At 41.6% G+C, this 19,648-nt stretch overlaps 1 protein-coding gene across 3 annotated transcripts in view; it reads right to left on the bottom strand.

Moving 5' to 3' along the window:
* Positions 1-19,648, bottom strand: part of LOC126191491 (UDP-glycosyltransferase UGT5-like) — a 152,777-nt gene that overhangs the window by 45,705 nt on the left and 87,424 nt on the right. For all 3 annotated transcript variants that reach the window (XM_049932380.1, XM_049932382.1, XM_049932381.1), the window contains one exon: positions 8,378-8,698. In XM_049932380.1, the coding sequence (XP_049788337.1) occupies positions 8,378-8,698 (321 nt within the window). The remainder of the gene's footprint in view (positions 1-8,377; positions 8,699-19,648) is intronic.

Genomic DNA, 19,648 nt, shown 5'->3' with positions numbered 1-19,648 from the left:
ACCTGTTCTAACTTTGTTCCTCCTATTTGGCACTCAATCCGTTTATATATCTTTCTCACTGACATTACTTTCGTTTTGGGGATTCTAATCTTCATACCATAGTCCTTACATTTCTGATCTAGCTCTGAAATATTACTTTGCAAACTTTCAATCGAATCTGCCATCACAACTAAGTCATCCGCATATGCAAGACTGCTTATTTTGTGTTCACATATCTTAATCTCACCCAGCCAGTCTATTGTTTTCAACATATGATCCATAAATAATATGAACAACAGTGGAGACAAGTTGCAGCCTTGTCTTACCCCTGAAACTACTCTGAACCATGAACTCAATTTACCGTCAACTCTAACTGCTGCCTGACTATCCATGTAAAGACCCTTACCTGCTAGCAAAAGTTTGCCTCCTATTCCATAATCTCGTAGAACAGACAATAACTTCCTCCTAGGAACCCGGTCATATGCCTTTTCTAGATCTATAAAGCATAGATACAATTCCCTGATCCACTCATAACACTTCTCCATTATTTGCCGCAAGCTAAAGATCTGGTCCTGACAACCTCTAAGAGGCCTAAACCCACACTGATTTTCATCCAGTTGGTCCTCAACTAATACTCGCACTTTCCTTTCACCAATACCTGAGAAGATTTTACCCACAACGCTGATTAAAGAGATACCTCTGTAGTTGTTACAACCTTTTCTGTTTCCATGTTTAAAGATTGGTGTGATTACTGCTTTTGTCCAGTCTGATGGAACCTGTCCCGACTCCCAGGCCATTTCAATTATCCTGTGTAGCCATTTAAGACCTGACATTCCACTGTATTTGATGAGTTCCGACTTAATTTCATCCACCCCAGCTGCTTTATTGCACTGCAATCTATTGACCATTTTCTCCACTTCTTCAAATGTGATCCTATTTCCATCATCATTCCTATCCCATTCTACCTCGAAATCTGAAACATTACTGATCGTATTTTCACCTACATTGAGCAACTCTTCAAAATATTCCCTCCATCTGCCCAAGGCATCCACAGGATTCACCAGCAATTTTCCTAACCTGTCCAAAATACTTGTCATTTCCTTCTTACCTCCCTTTCGAAGACTGCTAATTACACTCCAGAATGGTTTTCCAGCAGCTTGACCCATAGTCTCCAACCTGTTTCCAAAGTCTTCCCAAGATTTCTTCTTGGATGCTGCAATTATCTGTTTGGCTTTGTTTCTTTCTTCAACATAACTTTCTCTGTCTACCTGAGTTCTAGTATGTAGCCATTTTTGATACGCCTTCTTTTTCCTTTTACAGGCTGCCTTGACTGTGTCATTCCACCAAACTGTTTGCTTCCTCCCACTTTTACACACTACTGTTCCAAGACACTCTTTAGCCACTTCTGGTACTGTGTCCCTGTACCTTGTCCATTCTTTTTCCAATGACTGTAATTGACTACATTTAACTAACTGGTATCTTTCCGAGATCGCTGTTATGTACTTGTGCCTGATTTCCTTATCCTGAAGTTTCTCCACTCTTATCCTCCTACATATGGACCTGACCTCCTGCACTTTCGGCCTCACAATCCCAATTTCACTGCAGATTAAATAATGATCAGTGTCATCAAAGAATCCCCTGAATACACGTGTGTCCCTCACAGCCTTCCTGAGTTCCTGATCTGTTATTATATAGCCAATGACAGATCTGGTTCCCCTGCCTTCCCAAGTATACCGGTGAATGTTATTCTGTTCGATTTCCAATCCTGGCATTAAAATCAACCATGAGCAGAACACTGTCCTTGTCCTTTACTCTAACAACTATACCACTGAGTGCCTCATAAAAACTATCCATCTTATCTTGATCTGTCCCTTCACAATGCGAATATACTGACACAATCCTAATTTTCTTTTTAGAAACTGTCAAATCTATCCACATCAGTCGTTCGTTTACATACCTTATTGTAACTACGCTGGGTTCCATTTCTTTTCTGATGTAAAGCCCTACACCCCATTGTGCTATTCCTGCTTTGACTCCTGACAGGTAGACCTTGTATTCTCCCACTTCCTCTTCTTTCTCACCCCTTACCCGAATGTCACTAACAGCTAAAACGTCCAGCCCCATCTTACTTGCAGCCTCTGCCAGCTCTACCTTCTTCCCAGACTAGCCCCCATTGATATTAATAGCTCCCCATCTCATTACCATTTGTTTGCCAAGTCGTATCTTAGGAGTCCCTGGTTTGTCCGTCACCTCCAAAAGTCCGAGGCATTTTGCTCTGATTGTTGCCAGCTTCATATTTAAAGTACCAGGGAAGCAGGTTGCTAGCCTTACTTGCCCCGAGTCCCATTGAATTTTACCCCTAACGGTTGTGGGACTAACCGGTGGATTTGGTAGTCTTTGCCGTATGAGCACAAAGGTGACCACGACTCAGAATATGTCCGAGGTGCCCAGCCTTATTCCAAAGTAACTGGTATCCTGACTGTCGGGACCACTTACTTGGCCACTCATGCGTTGCCCGTGATTCGTGAACTAGGACATGACTACAGGAACCCACACCATGAACCAACTAAGGAACAATGGAAACAATGGAAAAAGAAAAAGATGATATTTGTTTGGCTGTTATAACTTTAATTAGTCATAATAGAGAATAAATGAAAAATCTAGCTCTCACACACTCTGCATCAAATTTATGACCGAACTCATAAATGTCTAGTTGATCAGTACGCCAAATGTTATTGTAGTGACATTTGATTAAAATCTCTTAAATTACTAATAACTATTCTCAGAAAAGTAATTGTAGATATAAATTTTCTTATTTTAATTCCATAGAATGACATCGTATCTGGTGCTATATCTGAGATGTTGTTACATAAATCAATTAGTTCATTTTCTTGACAGCATAATTTCTGGAAATTAGGTTTGGAATTTTGCAGTCCCAGTTTTCAGTAATGGTCCAGGTCCGATTGTTAGTCAGCCCCACTCTCCTGGACATTTTCATTTGAGTTAATAAAACTAAAATAAAATGATACTGATGTCATTGTTTGAATAATACAATATTTAAGTGATGATTCATTTATAACAATGGTTTGATTATTTGCTGCCAGGTGATAATGATAGCGAGTTGATTTCTAGTTCTATTTAAACTTCCATTCAGGAATTTGATTAGATAAACAAGATCACTCCTGTCATCAGTGTTTCTAGGAAGAAAGGGTGTACAGATATTTTCAAACATTAAAAAGCAGATGAATGATACCTTTATAAATGAAGAATGAAACTATTACCTCCTTTTACCTCAATTAGCTTGCCTTATTTAAATTATATTAAGTTGTATGATGCACTTTCTTGTTTCATACCACATTCTCTGTCTAATTCTCTCTCATTTAAAATTAATTGACATAATTTTATTTTATTTATGCAAGGCGCTTAATCGCAGCTGTAGGCATAAATTATGCTGCTAGTAAATTAATTGGTTGCTCGAAAATCACTTGAGAATTAATTCAAATCGCTGTATTATAGAGCATTAAGTTTAAGAAAACTTCCACACAATAGAAAGGAAAAGTGACTATATAAATAAAATTGAAACATTTGAAATAATAAATTAATTAACAAGTAAAATACATATTACTAAACTTATAAAATGACAAAATAACTAACAAAAGTAAATCATTACAACTATACTAAAAAGATGATCTGTCACAGAAGAACAAATCAGTTTTCTTAATTACCCTCAGATCTGACGAGATTAAACAAGTAACATGTGCCTCATACAGGCCAAACGACTGAATGTGATGGCTGAAAGTGTTGTTTGTCAATGGTGTTGCTACTTTAAGGGTGGAAGGACCAATTTTGAATGTTCATGATGTCGTCAGAAGTGACTGTATAGCTGTAGTGAACAACGAACTGGTACTGAAAATTGCCTGAATGGTTCGTGAAAACTGGCGCTTTACGTTATATCATCTATTATAAACCTCCTTGAAATTTCTTGGGGCGTTTTGCGTGAGGTAGTGACTAAACGATCACTGTACCCAAAGTTCGTTGGATTCCATAAATACTTTCTCAGAACTACAAACTCAATGTTTGACTGCTTTTCTCAACTTCCTTTTTCGTTTTGATGCTGAAGAAAGAGGCGTACTAGTAACGGGACGTGACTTCCCTATGCTACTGCAGACAATATTCAGTAGTCAACACTATGGGATCATCCTAACTCGTTCACAAAAACGAAGAAAATGACGCTAAACATTGTCGGACAGAAAGGTCATGATCACTCTTTCGTTTTTGGGATGCTAAAGTCATTATGTTTTTGGGTTTTATTGAAAGAGAAAGGAAAATGAATTCTAGGATGGTTATGACGCGATAAGAAAATTGAGAACAGGCTTTTGAAAGAATCTGAACACTCTCTTCTTTACCAGTGTTGAGTTTTTGCACATCATTTATCGGACACATTCTGTGCGACAGACAGAAAATTGATTAGGTCATTTAAATTGTGACTTTTTCGAACATGAGTTACAGTGCAGGATCAGTTCCAAGTGATTTTCATCTCTTCGTGCGCGTAAAAACATGCCTTAGTTCCTAATACTTAGTCACTGCCAAAGAAATACAAGATACTGTCACAGTCTGGCTGAAATCTATGGCAGAACAATTATAGTGAGGAGGAATTTGTCAACTCGCTAAGAGCTATGATAAATCTGAATAGCGCTTATGCAGAGAAACGTCATAAATGTGTGGCGTAGTTGTGACGCTCTGTAATAAATTTCCTTTAATTGCTTTCCTGATAGGTCTCGAACATCACAACAAGCAGTCTTTGGTCTCCTTGCAGTGTCTCAGGCCGGGGCGTTAAGATCTCTCGCTGAAACCTCTTCCAGTCCTTTGCCTCTTTGCCTACACACGAATATCTGCCCATTGATTTGTAGCAGTGCAGCATGGTTATGTTATGTGAGTAGTGTAATCTCTGGTTTATCCCCCATTCCTTCACGTTGTCTTACGTCTAATATTAGGCCACTGCACTGCATTCTGTAAGAACCCTATGTACGTTGCATACACTATGTTTGCTGCTTGCTAGTGAGCCCGATTTCAGATTTGGCATACCGCAAGTAAAACTGCTATAACGGTCAGAATGACCGTGGAGAAATCTTGTTGCCATCTTTGGACACACTTAAGATCTAAAAACAGACATGACCAGTATGGATTCCACACAGAACTAAAGTACTGCAGATGAGACTTCCCCGAAAACAGTATGCTACTTAGCCGGCCGAAGTGGCCGCGCGGTTCTGGCGCTGCAGTCTGGAACCGCGAGACCGCTACGGTCGCAGGTTCGAATCCTGCCTCGGGCATGGATGTGTGTGATGTCCTTAGGTTAGTTAGGTTTAACTATTTCTAAGTTCTAGGGGACTAATGACCTCAGCAGTTGAGTCCGATAGTGCTCAGAGCCATTTGAGTATGCTACTTACTCTACTTTCCTTGATCTGCCCTTTAAACGTTTAAGTACCTGGAGGAGTACATCATTTGCCTTGTAGGTTACACTCCTCACATGTATACCTAAATGTAGCTTCCTAGGAAACATAACCCCAATGTCTAGGGAATTAGCTGACTCTACAAGGAATTCTTCTCCTACATTAGAGGCGAATTTTGGTTTGAATCTTCACGTGCAGAAGAATACCAACTGGCTACTCAAAACACTGATGCTCATTCCATTCTGATTGACTCATTTCTCTACTGTAACAGAGGTTAGTAATCACCTAATTACCTTATTCTACGACCTACCAACAAATAATTTGCAAGCACTTTCATATTTGAGACGTGCGTATGTCGCTAATGCAGAATATGTGCACTAGTGGTCTCAGCACTCTATTGTGCGACGCCTCTGACAATACTTCCAGTTTCTCCGTACCTCTTCCCCTACCTGTAATCTCTGTGTGCTACCCTTCGAAACCTTCAACCTGTCCTCAATTCCAACATCTTTTACTGTAATTTCCGTATTTGAAGCTCCAGATGAAATTTATCAAAGACCTTTGTCAGGTCCAAAGTGATGATAACTAGTTTCCCCTTGGCCCACATTTAATGTACCTCTCGTATACTGTACGTAGCTTGTAGGCTGGTTTTCACGTGCGTGTTGTTCCCCGAATCCACACTGTACTGTCTTAAGCCAATGTGACTGGTAGATATATTTGATTACTAGCATTTCGACAATTACTCTTGGGAAACGCATAGCAAGCAAACGAAAGGAAACTGACGTTTTACTAAAATTTGTTGCCTAGTCACCCAGAGATGAGCTACCACTTAACAGGCAAAATGTTGTACGCTGCCTAATAACACGCACACTGCGGGCCCACCTCCAAAACAATAGCTGCACTCGAACTGGTTTCAACGAGATTTCACTACTATCAGTTGAATTTTCTTCCCCAAACTCGATGATACATAGTGAAATCAGCTCGGTTTTATCGCTTCTGTAGTTTATATTAACTGCACATTGAAGTACTTGAGTAACTTCCGCCTTTCCTTCCACTGCTTATCAACAAACGTGTTACACGGTGGACGCCGCGCTGCGTGCCACTCGCAGAGGCAGGCCTCACCGTGACCCCAGTTTACTGCCGATACTGGTCAACATGTTACTGAGCTTCTCAAACACCCGTGTATACCCACTCTTTAGACCTATCTCGCACAACACTTGACGGATTGCGTCAAACACTTGTAAACATTCACTATTTCACTAGTTTTCAGGAACGACTAACATCAAGAAATAGCCGCAAGGGTTCCATTGCTATCTTCGAACTAAAAATATGAGGTGAGTGCTATTTTGTGTCGCCGACATCAGTAATCAGCCGTAAAATGGGCTGACCGTAATTATGCCATAGGTGATGATTTTTCAGTGTGAGGATTGTATCAGAGAATTGAGAGTTCACAAACTACAACTGCATTGTTCAGTGAACTGTTGGGGAAACTCGTTTTACTTTGTTTGAGAACACTGCACGTCTGCGTGCCTTGCACGTACACACAAAGAATTAATAGTTGACGACGGTTAATAATATGCGCGCTGGTGGCTCATTCTCTAGAGTTTATCTCCTGTTCAAAATTTCTGAAATCTTCGGTGTCCGTTTTATTCAGTATTTATTACACGAGTCGTCTGTTTGCGCTATTGGTCTCATTCCATTTCTGAGACCAAAAACGCGAAGAAAAAGTGCGCATACTTCAATGATGGTGATGATCAGTACAGGAAAGCGAGTATCATGTTAGCTCTAAGCTATTTCTTTACCTGCGATTTTCAAATAGGCAGTATTACTTGAGTCCTTGGAGATGTCATGTTTGTGACACCCTCTCATTTACATATTTTCTACATCTTACAGAATTCTGAAGTTGCAGCCTCCCAAGGCAATACACACATTGGAATTATACCACGTGGCTCTTGCTGTCTGATGTTACGAAAGTACTATGCTGATCAGCCTAAACAAAAGGGAGGAGAATAGAAAACTATAGGTTCCTACGAAGGTGCAGTTCATAGGGCATGAGGATGAGTCCTAAACTCAGGTACTAGCGCACTCGTATGGGCTCCAGCTGGAACATTATAACCAGGTAGACCACTATGACAACTGTAGCTGCAGGACATAAGCTGTGGGACTGTGATATAGGCACTTGCATATGCAGGATAGCGCAAAAGGGTGCAAATCCTTTGTACAACAACATTCGCTGCTAGAGTTGGCGTCCAACAACGTGAGGGGTTATGAGTTACCTGTGGATCTCCACAGGTAGAAGAATTCATACTGTGACACAACATGCCTCCATAAGCTAGGATAGACATACAGGCAGCCAGTTAAGGAAGATTACCGTTTTAAATCTCCTTGATGACATGTCATTTCGAACAGGCGACAAGCTAGGACTGCAGAAGGATGGAGAAGGAAATAGGCGCATCCTTTCTAAGTAAACGGCTCCAGTACTGATTTAAGGGAAACCACAGAAAACCTAAATCTAGATGGCCATACGGCGTTTCGACCACCATCCTACAAATGGGAGTTCAGTGTTTAAGTTAGACAGTTGAGAGTCTGTAAATCAAGACGTGTGACCCCTTGCAGTAGGATCTTATATGCAGATACCCTGAGAAACGAGTAACCACGTGGGAGATGGCTCAAATGGCTCTGAGCACTATGCGACTTAACTTCTGAGGTCATCGGTCGCCTAGAACTTAGAACTAATTAAACCTAACTAACCTAGGGACATCACACACATCCATTCCCGAGGCAGGATTCGAACCTGCGACCGTAGCGGTCACGCGGTTCCAGACTGAAGCGCCTAGAACCGCACGGCCACACCGGCCGGCCACCTGGGAGAGAGGTCAGCCCTAACGAGGCCTAGAGGAGCCTTGAGGCTGCGAGGTAACTGATCCCTTCCTCCTGGCTGCGGCAGGTACCTGGGGCAGCGGCGCGGGCTGGCCGACGTGCAGGCCGCCCACCTCGACGAGCCCGGGCACCCTGGGGAAGGGCCCGCCGGTGCTCCAGTGGCTATTGACCAGAACGAGGCTGGTGTTGCGCACCAGCTCGCTGGTCGGCGGGAAGTCCTCGCCGAACAGGTCGCTGGCCAGAGGGTCCACCACGCGCTCCGATATCCACCAGTTGCCGAAGCGCATGAAGACGTACCAGCACGTGTTCTGCAGCCTCTGCCAGAAGGTGAAGGGCGCAGAGCTGGCGAAGTTGATGGAGTCCATGTAGGCCGGGTTGTCCGGGTTCCCCATCTGCATCAAAGAAGTTTTCTGACAGCTAGAGCAGAGTGACTGTTTTGCTTTAAGTGAGGCTTATTGGAGAAGGATGGTGCGAAGTGGGTGCCTTATAGGAAGACATACGAACGAGAATTAATAGTGAGAGCGTTCACATTATTTCTGAACTATCTGGTGTCACTAGACATGCAATAAATAGTTTTTGGAACTAAAGCGATAGTCATGCCACTATTCTCAGCCTAAAACACTACGCTGAATATGCTAACAGTTAATCGCCTGTTCCACTGACTGTGACCGCAACGAATAGTATGTACTGGAAGCTGCATAACAAGATTACAGTTATTTAAAAAATAATGTTTGCCAAAATTTTGGCTCGAGTATGATATATAAATTACTTATGACATACTTATGATATATAAATTACTTATATACGGTACGATCAAAAAGTTTCCCTTTGTGTGAGTTGCTGCAGCGTATATGAAAGCAAGAGCGACATTGATGCGAGTATATACTCATCGACATTTAGGTAAGGGGTTAGTGTGACCTTCGAACGCAAACTTTTTGATCGCCTCTCATATTACCATTAATTAGGCACATGAAACAACTGAAACTACTAGAAAATTTGCCGTTACTGTAGAGATTAGTCGATTAATGGACCGGCAGACACTGCTCGGTAGATAACAAAAAACCACACAACAGAAATCACGCAACATACACGAATACAAAAGCACGAAAACTTGAAGGCGAATAAGAGAAATTCTGTCTGTCAAGTGACAATAGTCAGTAACTGTTACTCAGCAGTCCGTTTAGGCGTATTGAGCCAGGATCCGGTCATAGCTGCGAGTTACCGACGTGCCGGTGTAGCTAATTGTCCTGACCCGCTAGCAACAAGACTGTAAATTGTTTCGTTCGATAGAAGTGCAGCCTTTCCTGAACTTCTGAGGCTTTAGAAACACAGGTAAGCTACTGCAACACGGGCGTGAGCTAAGTGGGTTACGCGTCTTTGTGAAGTACTGCACTAAAAATTGGTTACTATTATATAGATGGTGTAAACATAAATTGTGGTTGCAGAGAATGTTAATCCATTAGATAGTGATATTCTTTTTCATATTATTGACATGCATCTTTTAAAGCAGAGTCGTAGATTGAGTTGTTGCACTCGCTAAAAGTCCCACGAAGACATAAGAACTTTCTTACGCTGGAATTATTTTCAACCTCTCTAGTGTTTCATGATTTTCTTCCGAGAATACTGTGTATCTTACAGTTTAACTAGTTTCTACTGTGGCCATATTTTGCAGCTCTTCAGTGAAGGGTTGTGCTCTCGATGTAAGAGTGAAAACTTTTTTTAATTTAATTTCTCTGCCAGGCTTGTTTGTCTGTGTGATATACTGACACGAAGAATGATAATCAAGCTTGTTAGCTGTGTGAATGACATTATGCGTACTTTATTTCGCAGAATGTTTGTGGTGGACAGTATGTCTCTTACAAGTCAGGCTCCGAAAATTGAGAAAGTAGGCCAAGCCACAGTACTGAGCGTCCTCGCTTAAAGGCGAACACTGTTTTGACCGGTAACTGGTACGACTGTGTGTTTCTTTCCGGTGTAGTAGCTGATCCATTGCCAGCGGAGGCTGACTGATGGCGACACGTATATATAACCATCGTCACGGTATATGCTGGGACACGAATACCACAAACACGTTTTTCGATTTTACTGTGGTGACCATAACAATACGGTGTCATGTATTTGTAACTCCACTGCGAACGAACGCCAAGTTTTACATTTACATTTACCAACTGTGTGTGACACACAAATCAGACTGGCAGGCAGAGCTCGGAGCCTGGGAAACGCAATCTACCTAGGAAATGGTAATCCAGAATATTATTCAACAAGCTTTGAAGCTGTGAGGTGGCAGCCCCATCACCAAGCTTAACCTGCGCAGCGCTCGTAACGTGGCCTACTGGCTCACATCAAGATTTGCCTCGGATAATGGATTCAGAGGAAACGGACATAGGCTACGGAACAGGAATTGACGAGATAGGAAGAAGAAACACTGCTTCACGTTTGGGACATGGAACATTCGTAGTCTTAATGAACCAGCTGCAGCAGCGACTTTGATATCTGAACTAAAAACATACAAGACAGACATTGTAGCTCTACAGGGAGTTAGGTGGCTTTGAGAAGGGACACTCACGGAGGATAATTGTGTCATTTTTTATGGGGGAGATGGAAAACATCATGAATTTGGTACTGGTTTGGCTGTTAAGAACAGGATTGTTAATCGGGTTAATATTTAACAAAAGAATGTCTTACGTAACAATCAAACACCAGTGGTACGATATAACATTCATAAATATCCATGCACCGACTGAAGATTCAACTGAGGACGAGAAAGATGAGTAGGGGAAAGTAGGGGAAACGTGCGTACCTAAGCGGAACTCTTTTTTTTTTAAATTTTTGACTTCGTTAAATAAAGTTTATTTTATATCAAAACATAGAGCAACTATTCTAGTATTTATAAAAAATTAAGATAACCCAAAATACTAAAAAATAAACACACCAAAAACAAAATTCCAAGACACTACCTAAGCGCACGGTTTCCTGAACGTCGGGGAAACGTGCGCGTCGGGTGGGGTAATTGTGCGCATGTTAGAAGAATTGATACGCAGTAATACCTGAAAAAAAAAAAAAAAACATACAGGGTTTGTTCCAAAGATTATATTGAAAAGGCACATATTAGATTATCTTAAACATAAGTTTTAATCAATTTTACAAGATTTAAAATAGTTCTGGACTACTGATTTTCAAATAAAATGCAAAGTTTTCTTTGATGTTAGGGGCCTACGGATTTAACAAGATAGATAAGTCCTTCACTGCACATATCACATATAAAATCTTTAGCAGAATCATTTGCGGTACAAGCTGCATGGTACCATCTTCTGCACAAAGTACATCTGCAGCACAGTTCCCTTTCTTTACCGTGATCTCCACAAAGTCCGCAAATCTCGTCGTCGGCTGCTTGAAGTGCGCCAGGGTCAAACAGCTCCGTGTCGATATCATCGTCATTACACAGTGGAACTTCGTCAACATCTGAATCGTCTGATTCTTCTAAATCATCTTCTTTTTTGTTTACCTTCTTTTGTAAGTGTTTCCTGCCAAAAGTCTTATTATCCTTTTTCTTGTTTTGAAGTCTCTTCTTATCCATACTTTCTTTTGCATTAGGCTTATGCCTTTTGCCAAGATTAAGCTTACTAGCAACTTTTATATTTTTATTGGCAGTTCTTTGCTCTTTCACCTTTTTTCCTTTTTCTTTCCTGTATCCATCTCAAGCTTTATTTTCATGGGTGTGCTAGTTAGTATTTCAGAGTGTTGCTTTTCTCTGGGCTTTCTTGTTTTAACGTCAGTGGGATTAGGCCTATCAGATTTCTTCTTTAGGTCAAAAGCTGGTAAATAAGTCATAAACTTCTTATGGCTTTCAGTAAAACCTCCCGTGGATGTTGAGGAAGTATGGTCATCTAGTAGCCCCACAGATGTAGTTGTAGCAGTCGATGTGGTCTTATGTGCTGCGGATGTTGAAGGACTGTCACAATCTGTGGCTGCTTCCACTCTTAGCTCGTCTAGTTTTCGAGCTGGGACAAAATCAAGTCCAGAAAACTTGTCGTGGTTGTATGGGTGAATCCCAGCTGCAAGGAAGCCAGATAAGGCATTTGACAATGTAGCAACTTTAAGAAAAGCATTCTTCACAAGTTCAGCAATTTTGTACTCAGTAATTCTCTGGTGCCCAGTTCGTATCATGAAAAGGTCCTGCCCCTCTCAGCGGAGCCGGCCGCGGTGGCCGCGCGGTTCTAGGCGCTTTAGTCCGGAACCGCGCGACTGCTACGGTCGCAAGTTTGAATCCTGCCTCTGGCATGGATGTGTGTGATATCCTTAGGTTAGTTACGTTTAGGCCTAAGTAGTTCTAAGTTCTAGGGGACTGATGACCTCAGACGTTAAGTCCCGTAGTGCTCAGAGCCATTTGAACCATTTGAACCTCTCGGCGGAAGTTGCAGCGCCTACCCTCTTTGAACCTTTGGTGGCAAACACCTTATAACATTTCTTTTGTACAACGGTTATGCCAGTTTCATTTTGGTTGTACATTCTTGTGGGATCAATATTCTGTTTTTCTTTTAAAGTTAGCAGATTGTCAAAAAATCGAGTAACTTCTTCCTTGCTGAAAGCATTGATTCTATTTACACTAGTATTTTCTGGCTGCCGCAGTCTGATGGTCGGGTGGCGCTTAAGAAAATTGTACATCCAATCTTTGCCGGCTTAGCCACTCTCTTTGTTGAAATTGGCGTTAGGACGATAAAATCAACCATTTCTTGCTCAAAACTTTCTGGAAAAATAGACTTACACCCCAAACTTGGCTGTGTTACCTCGTTAATGGGCTTCGCGAGGTATTTTCGTATGGTTGATTCTGGTATTTTGGAGCTCCTACCGACTTCTCTGATTTTCCTCCCACCTGTTCTTACTGCATGTATTGCTTGTTTAAGCGTGTCTACAGTATAACTGTACTGCTCTGATTTCCGGACGTACTTTCTCGGCATCTGAGAACAAAGAAAAGAAAAACCGAACTGTTGGTGGCCTGCTGGTATTTAACTACATGAGGGGGAAACGCGCGCATCGGTGCGCACCTTTACGCCATGTTGTTGTTGTTGTGGTCTTCAGTCCTGAGACTGGTTTGATGCAGCTCTCCATGCTACTCTATCCTGTGCAAGCTTCTTCATCTCCCAGTACCTACTGCAACCTACATCCTTCTGAATCTGCTTGGTGTATTCATCTCTTGGTCTCCCCCTACGATTTTTACCCTCCACACTGCCTTCCAATACTAAATTGGTGATCCCTTGATGCCTCAGAACATGTCCTACCAACCGATCCCTTCTTCTGGTCAAGTTGTGCCACAAACTTCTCTTCTCCCCAATCCTATTCAATACTTCCTCATTAGTTATGTGATCTACCCATCTAATCTTCAGCATTCTTCTGTAGCACCACATTTCAAAAGCTTCTATTCTCTTCTTGTCCAAACTATTTACCGTCCATGTTTCACTTCCATACATGGCTACACTCCATACAAATACTTTCAGAAATGACTTCCTGACACTTAAATCTATACTCGATGTTAACAAATTTCTCTTCTTCAGAAACGCTTTCCTTGCCATTGCCAGTCTACATTTTATATCCTCTCTACTCCGACCATCATCAGTTATTTTGCTCCCCAAATAGCAAAACTCCTTTACTACTTTAAGTGTCTCATTTCCTAATCTAATACCCTCAACATCACCCGACTTAATTCGACTACATTCCATTATCCTCGTTTTGCTTTTGTTGATGTTCATCTTATATCCTCCCTTCAAGACACTATCCATTCCGTTCAACTGCTCTTCCAAGTCCTTTGCTGTCTCTGACAGAATTACAATGTCATCGGCGAACCTCAACGTTTTTATTTCTTCTCCATGGATTTTAATACCTACTCCGAATTTTTCTTTTGTTTCCTTCAGTGCTTGCTCAATATACAGATTGAATAGCATCGGGGAGAGGCTACAACCCTGTCTTACTCCCTTCCCAACCACTGCTTCTCTTTCATGCCCCTCGACTCTTATAACTGCCATCTGGTTTCTATACAAATTGTAAATAGCCTTTTGCTCCCTGTATTTTACCCCTGCCACCTTTAGAATTTCAAAGAGAGTATTCCAGTCAACATTGTCAAAAGCTTTCTCTAAGTCTACAAATGCTAGGAACGTAGGTTTGCCTTTCCTTAATCTTTCTTCTAAGATAAGTCGTAAGGTCAGTATTGCCTCACGTGTTCCAGTATTTCTACGGAATCCAAACTGATCTTCCCCGAGGTCGGCTTCCACTAGTTTTTCCATTCGTCTGTAAAGAATTCGTGTTAGTATTTTGCAGCTGTGGCTTATTAAACTGATTGTTCGGTAATTTTCACATCTGTCCACACCTGCTTTCTTTGGGATAGGAATTATAATATTCTTCTTGAAGTCTGAGGGTATTTCGCCTATTTCATACATCTTGCTCACCAGATGGTAGAGTTTTGTCAGGACTGGCTCTCCCAAGGCCGTCAGTAGTTCCAATGGAATGTTGTCTACTCCTGGGGCCTTGTTTCGACTCAGGTCTTTCAGTGCTCTGTCAAACTCTTCACGCAGTATCGTATCTCCCATTTCATCTTCATCTACATCCTCTTCCATTTCCATAATATTGTCCTCAAGTGCATCGCCCTTGTATAGACCCTCTATATATTCCTTCCACCTTTCTGCTTTCCCTTCTTTGCTTAGAACTGGGTTTCCATCTGAGCTCTTGATGTTCATACAAGTGGTTCTCTTATCTCCAAAGGTTTCTTTAATTTTCCTGTAGGCAGTATCTATCTTACCCCTAGTGAGATAAGCCTCCACATCGTTACATTTGTCCTCTAGCCATGCCTGCTTAGCCATTTTGCACTTCCTGTGGATCTCATTTTTGAGACGTTTGTATTCCTTTTTGCCTGCTTCACTTACTGCATTTTTATATTTTCTCCTTTCATCAATTAAATTCAATATTTCTTCTGTTACCCAAGGATTTCTACTAGCCCTCTTCTTTTTACCTACTTGATCCTCTGCTGCCTTCACTACTTACCCCATAGTGTCTTGGAAATAAATTTTGTCCACAATTTTCTTAAAGCTAATTACAACCAAACATGACTCAGTCAAAACATACCTATGACATACAGGCTTTAACTATATCACAAGTAAATTTAGTCAACGTAATGAATAGAGACTCAACGTCTTAAATCCCGAGGAGTGCAAATTAGATCATGTCACGTTTCACCATTTGCAAACTCACTGAACGTGAGACTGTAATGGCGGCCCAGTGAGCAGACGAAAGTAGTTCGCTAACCTGCCGCTAGGTGTAGCACTTGTTACAACGTTCAAGAAAGCTTTTAAATCAGAGAATCAGCGACGCGCATGTTTACACGCTGCGCACGTTTCCCCTACTTTCCCCTACTGTGAAGAATTAGAGAGAGTACTCGCAAGTATTCCAACAAGAAATATGAGAATTATCTTAGGGGACTTTAATGGAAAAATAGGTAAAGAGTATATGTTCATCCCACAATAGGAAAACGTAGCAAGCACTCGACCACAAACGAAAATGGATTAAAAATAATCAACTTTGCACTGTCAAATGAGATGAGAATTTGCTCGACGATGTTCCCTAACAAAGATATACACAAAGGTACATGGTGCTCTCCAGATGACAAAACAGTAAATCAGATTGACCATGTTATGGCAGATCAACGTTTCACTTCATTTATAAGAGACGTCAGAACGTACAGAGGAGCAGAAATTGGCTCAGATCATTTCCTAGTGGTTGGAAAAATGAAAATCAAGATGATTTGGAATCAACAACCAAAAGCAACACCAAAACCTAATTTAGACATCGAACGACTGAAGGAACTGTCTGTTAAAGAAGCCTATGTGATTGAAATAAATAACCGATTTACAGCATTGCAAGAAGCTGAAGAGGACAATAGTGTCGAGAAGGCTTGGGAAAGAATAAAGACTGTAGTAGCACATGCAGCAGAAAAAACACTGGGCAACAAAAAGAAAACAAAGAAACAGAAATGGTTCAACGAAAAGTGTCAGAGAGCAGTAGAAAGGAGGAAAGAAGCCAGGATGCTGTGGCTGCATAATAGGGAGAGTGAGGACAGGAGGGAGACTTTCAATGCCGTTAGAAAGGAAACAGCAAGAGTTCTACGAACAGAGAAAAGGAAATATCTAACTGGAGTCCTAGAATCTATAGAAGTGGAAAGCAGGAATGGAAACTGAAAGAAGTTGCTTCAGTATACAAAGAAAAGTAAGAGAGGTTATCTAAGTGAAAACCTATTCATAAAAGGTAAAAATCAAAATATGCTAACGCAGCTGGAAGGTATCCTAGAAAGATGGAAAGAGTAATTCTCAGAAATGTTAAATTGCACTGATCCGCACATAACCTTCAATTACGCAATTTCTGAGAGTGACAGCATTAATAATGACGAAAGTAGAATCACAGAGCAGGAAGTGATCCACGTCATTCAAAAGCTCAAAAACAACAAGGCAGCAGGCGAGGACCAGATATCAGCAGAGATGTTAAAAGAGGGCGGAAGCAAACTACGCAAAGAAATTTATAACCTTATAACAATGATCTGGAAAACTGAAACATGGCCTGAAGACTGGAAAATTGCAATAATTTTTCCCATACAGGAGAAAGGATACAGAATGGTATGTGGAAATTACAGAGGAATCAGTTTGCTGAACATAACATACAAAATCCTGTCAATGACCATTAAAAACTTAAACCTTACACAAAAACATTATTCAAGATTACTAGGCTGGATTTCGAACAAACCGTTCCACAACTGATAATTTGTTTACTATACGACAAATCTTTGAGAAATACTGGGAATTTAACAAAAACATCCATTGTCTCTTCATTGACTTCCAGCGAGCCTACGACAGCATCCACAGGAGTAGCCTCTACAACACATTACGAGAATTTAGTATAGCCAGTAAAATCATTAGGATGGCGCAACTGTGCATGGACTGCTCCCAGGCAGCAGCAGAGTTCACAGGACACATATCCACCACCTTTCCAATTAAAACAGGCTTACGACAGGGAGACGCTCTTTCTTGTGTCCTCTTCAACCTTGCATTAGAGCAAGTGGTTCAGTACAATGGTCTCCGATTCGAACACAGTGAAATAAAACTCCTGGCTTATGCAGATGAATAGTGTTGCTGAGTGAAACTGAAGAAGAACTGAAGGACATGTACAGATCTCTGAGGCACAGTACCAGCAAAATCGGGCTTTTGATTAACCAAGAGATAACTGAACATATGGAAATAGGTCGAGTCATAAACCCAAATCCTTACTTTGAAATTGACCAACATCCTAAATTCAGAAAAGTTCTCCAGTTTAAATACCTTGGATCACGTTTCAACAGTAAAAATAACATAACAATGGATATAAATGAAAGAATAGCCTCAGGGTCAGTATGTCTGTACTCACTAAGCAAACCACTAAAAAGTAAAGCTTTGTCAATCACCACAAAGATGAAGATATACAACACTATTATCTGCCCCATAGTACTGTACGGTTCACAAAGCTGGACGCTTACAAAGAAAAACTGAATGTTTTCGAAAGAAAAGTAATGAGAAAAATCTGGGGACCTGTGCTGGAGAATGGCGCATGGAGAATTCGAAAGAACAATGAAATTTATCAGTTAATGAAGCAACCCACTATCTTCCAGAAATTAGAAAGTAGGAGACTGCAATGGGCTGGACATGTGGCCAGAATGGAAAACAACAGAATCACCAAGAAAGCATTTGAAGGAAGTCTCCAGGCAACGAGACCATTGGGTCAACCTCGGACAAGGTGGAAAGATGACACAGAGAAGGACATCGCAGCATTAGGAATTTCCGCAGGGTGGAGAGAGGCTGCGAGAGATAGAAGGCGGTGGAAGCAGGTCGTTGATGCAGCGCGTGGTCTACAGGGCCTGTGATCGTTGAGGAGATAGATCGACAGCAGTCAGTCGTCCTTTTTGCAAGTTTTATTCGACAAATCAAGGTGTCGGCTATGCCTAGCGATTATAAATGCACTGTTTGATAATATCGACGCATGTCAGTCCCCTGTTGGTTGGGCATCTGTCACAGTTCTTTCAAGACCTGAAAGAACTGTGACAGACGTCTGAACAACAGGGGACTGACATGCGTCGGTATTATCAAACAGTGCATTCATAACGGCTAGGCTCTAGCCTAAATCTAGATTTGTCGAATAAAACTTGCAAAAAGAACGACTGACTGCTATGCTCTATCATTTGTAAACCATGTCACAGTCGCTGAGTGCGCCCACGTTCCTAACGGATGGTTATCTGATAGGTACGTTCCTAGGTAGATGACACCCGGTACAATGATCACATCGGAAATTATAGACGAATCGACAAAATTTTATGCGCTGCACGTGCGGGAGTGTCGCTCTGAGCAGTTGGTATGCGCTTCAGTTGTTGTTATAAGGAGTAAGTTGTACACATCACTAAGTAGTGACTAAGTATTTGTGTTCGACCGTCAGTGGAGTACGCGGCGTCGCTTGCCACAGACACGGCGCTGGGCGCAGTTGGTAGGCTGGCAGCTGAGCCGACCCTGGCAGCCAGCGTCACGCGGCGGCAGCACGGAGCCGCCCTACCCAGCCGCCGCAGCCAGCGCGCCCGGCCGAGTGTGTGAGAACGGGCAACGGGCCGCCACGAGCGAATGCCCCTTCGCCAGGTAGCTCGAGTAGCGATCCCTCAGGTAAGGGACGCCCTTCCCTGCACTACCTCTGTCCGCTTTCAACCACATCTTACTCGATACAACCAGTACGTAAGGGACCTTCGACATCTTGGCCAAATACAGAGCTTCTTTTCCGAAATCGAAATATTTATAACTTTTGGGAAACGAAAGCAATACCGACGATTATGTCGGTATGTAATTAGTTCTGCCAAGTATAAATACAGATTCCTCTGTACGATGGCTTCCTTTCACGCTTATTGATTGCGATAGAAACAGTCCATCGGCATGGGAGCAACAAGAAAGGAACGATGAAACGAGAATGCGACTCTACGCTAATCATTTCTTTTTGATCACTGCATTTGTCCCTACTTTAATTACTACAACGGCATACCCAAAAGACAATAGGGAAAGAATAAATGGGTTTATGAATGTTTGAAAAGAAGAACGACATACTCCACATTAACTTACTCTCTAAAAACATTAGTTAATAAAGTGTAGCGGGACAATGTTCAAAACATAACTGAAAACACGTTCACTAAATAGAGATAAGAACATCTATGATGTTTACATGTCATCTAAAGTCGACTTACAATTTTAAAATGTTAGAAATAAGGAAATGAAGTAATACAGAATGCTGCGCTTGTAACG

This window comes from Schistocerca cancellata, chromosome 6 (assembly GCF_023864275.1).
Source record: "Schistocerca cancellata isolate TAMUIC-IGC-003103 chromosome 6, iqSchCanc2.1, whole genome shotgun sequence".
Taxonomy (NCBI): Eukaryota; Metazoa; Arthropoda; class Insecta; order Orthoptera; family Acrididae; genus Schistocerca; species Schistocerca cancellata.
Note: the sequence above shows the minus strand (reverse complement) of the source record. Positions and strands in the feature narration are given on the sequence as shown.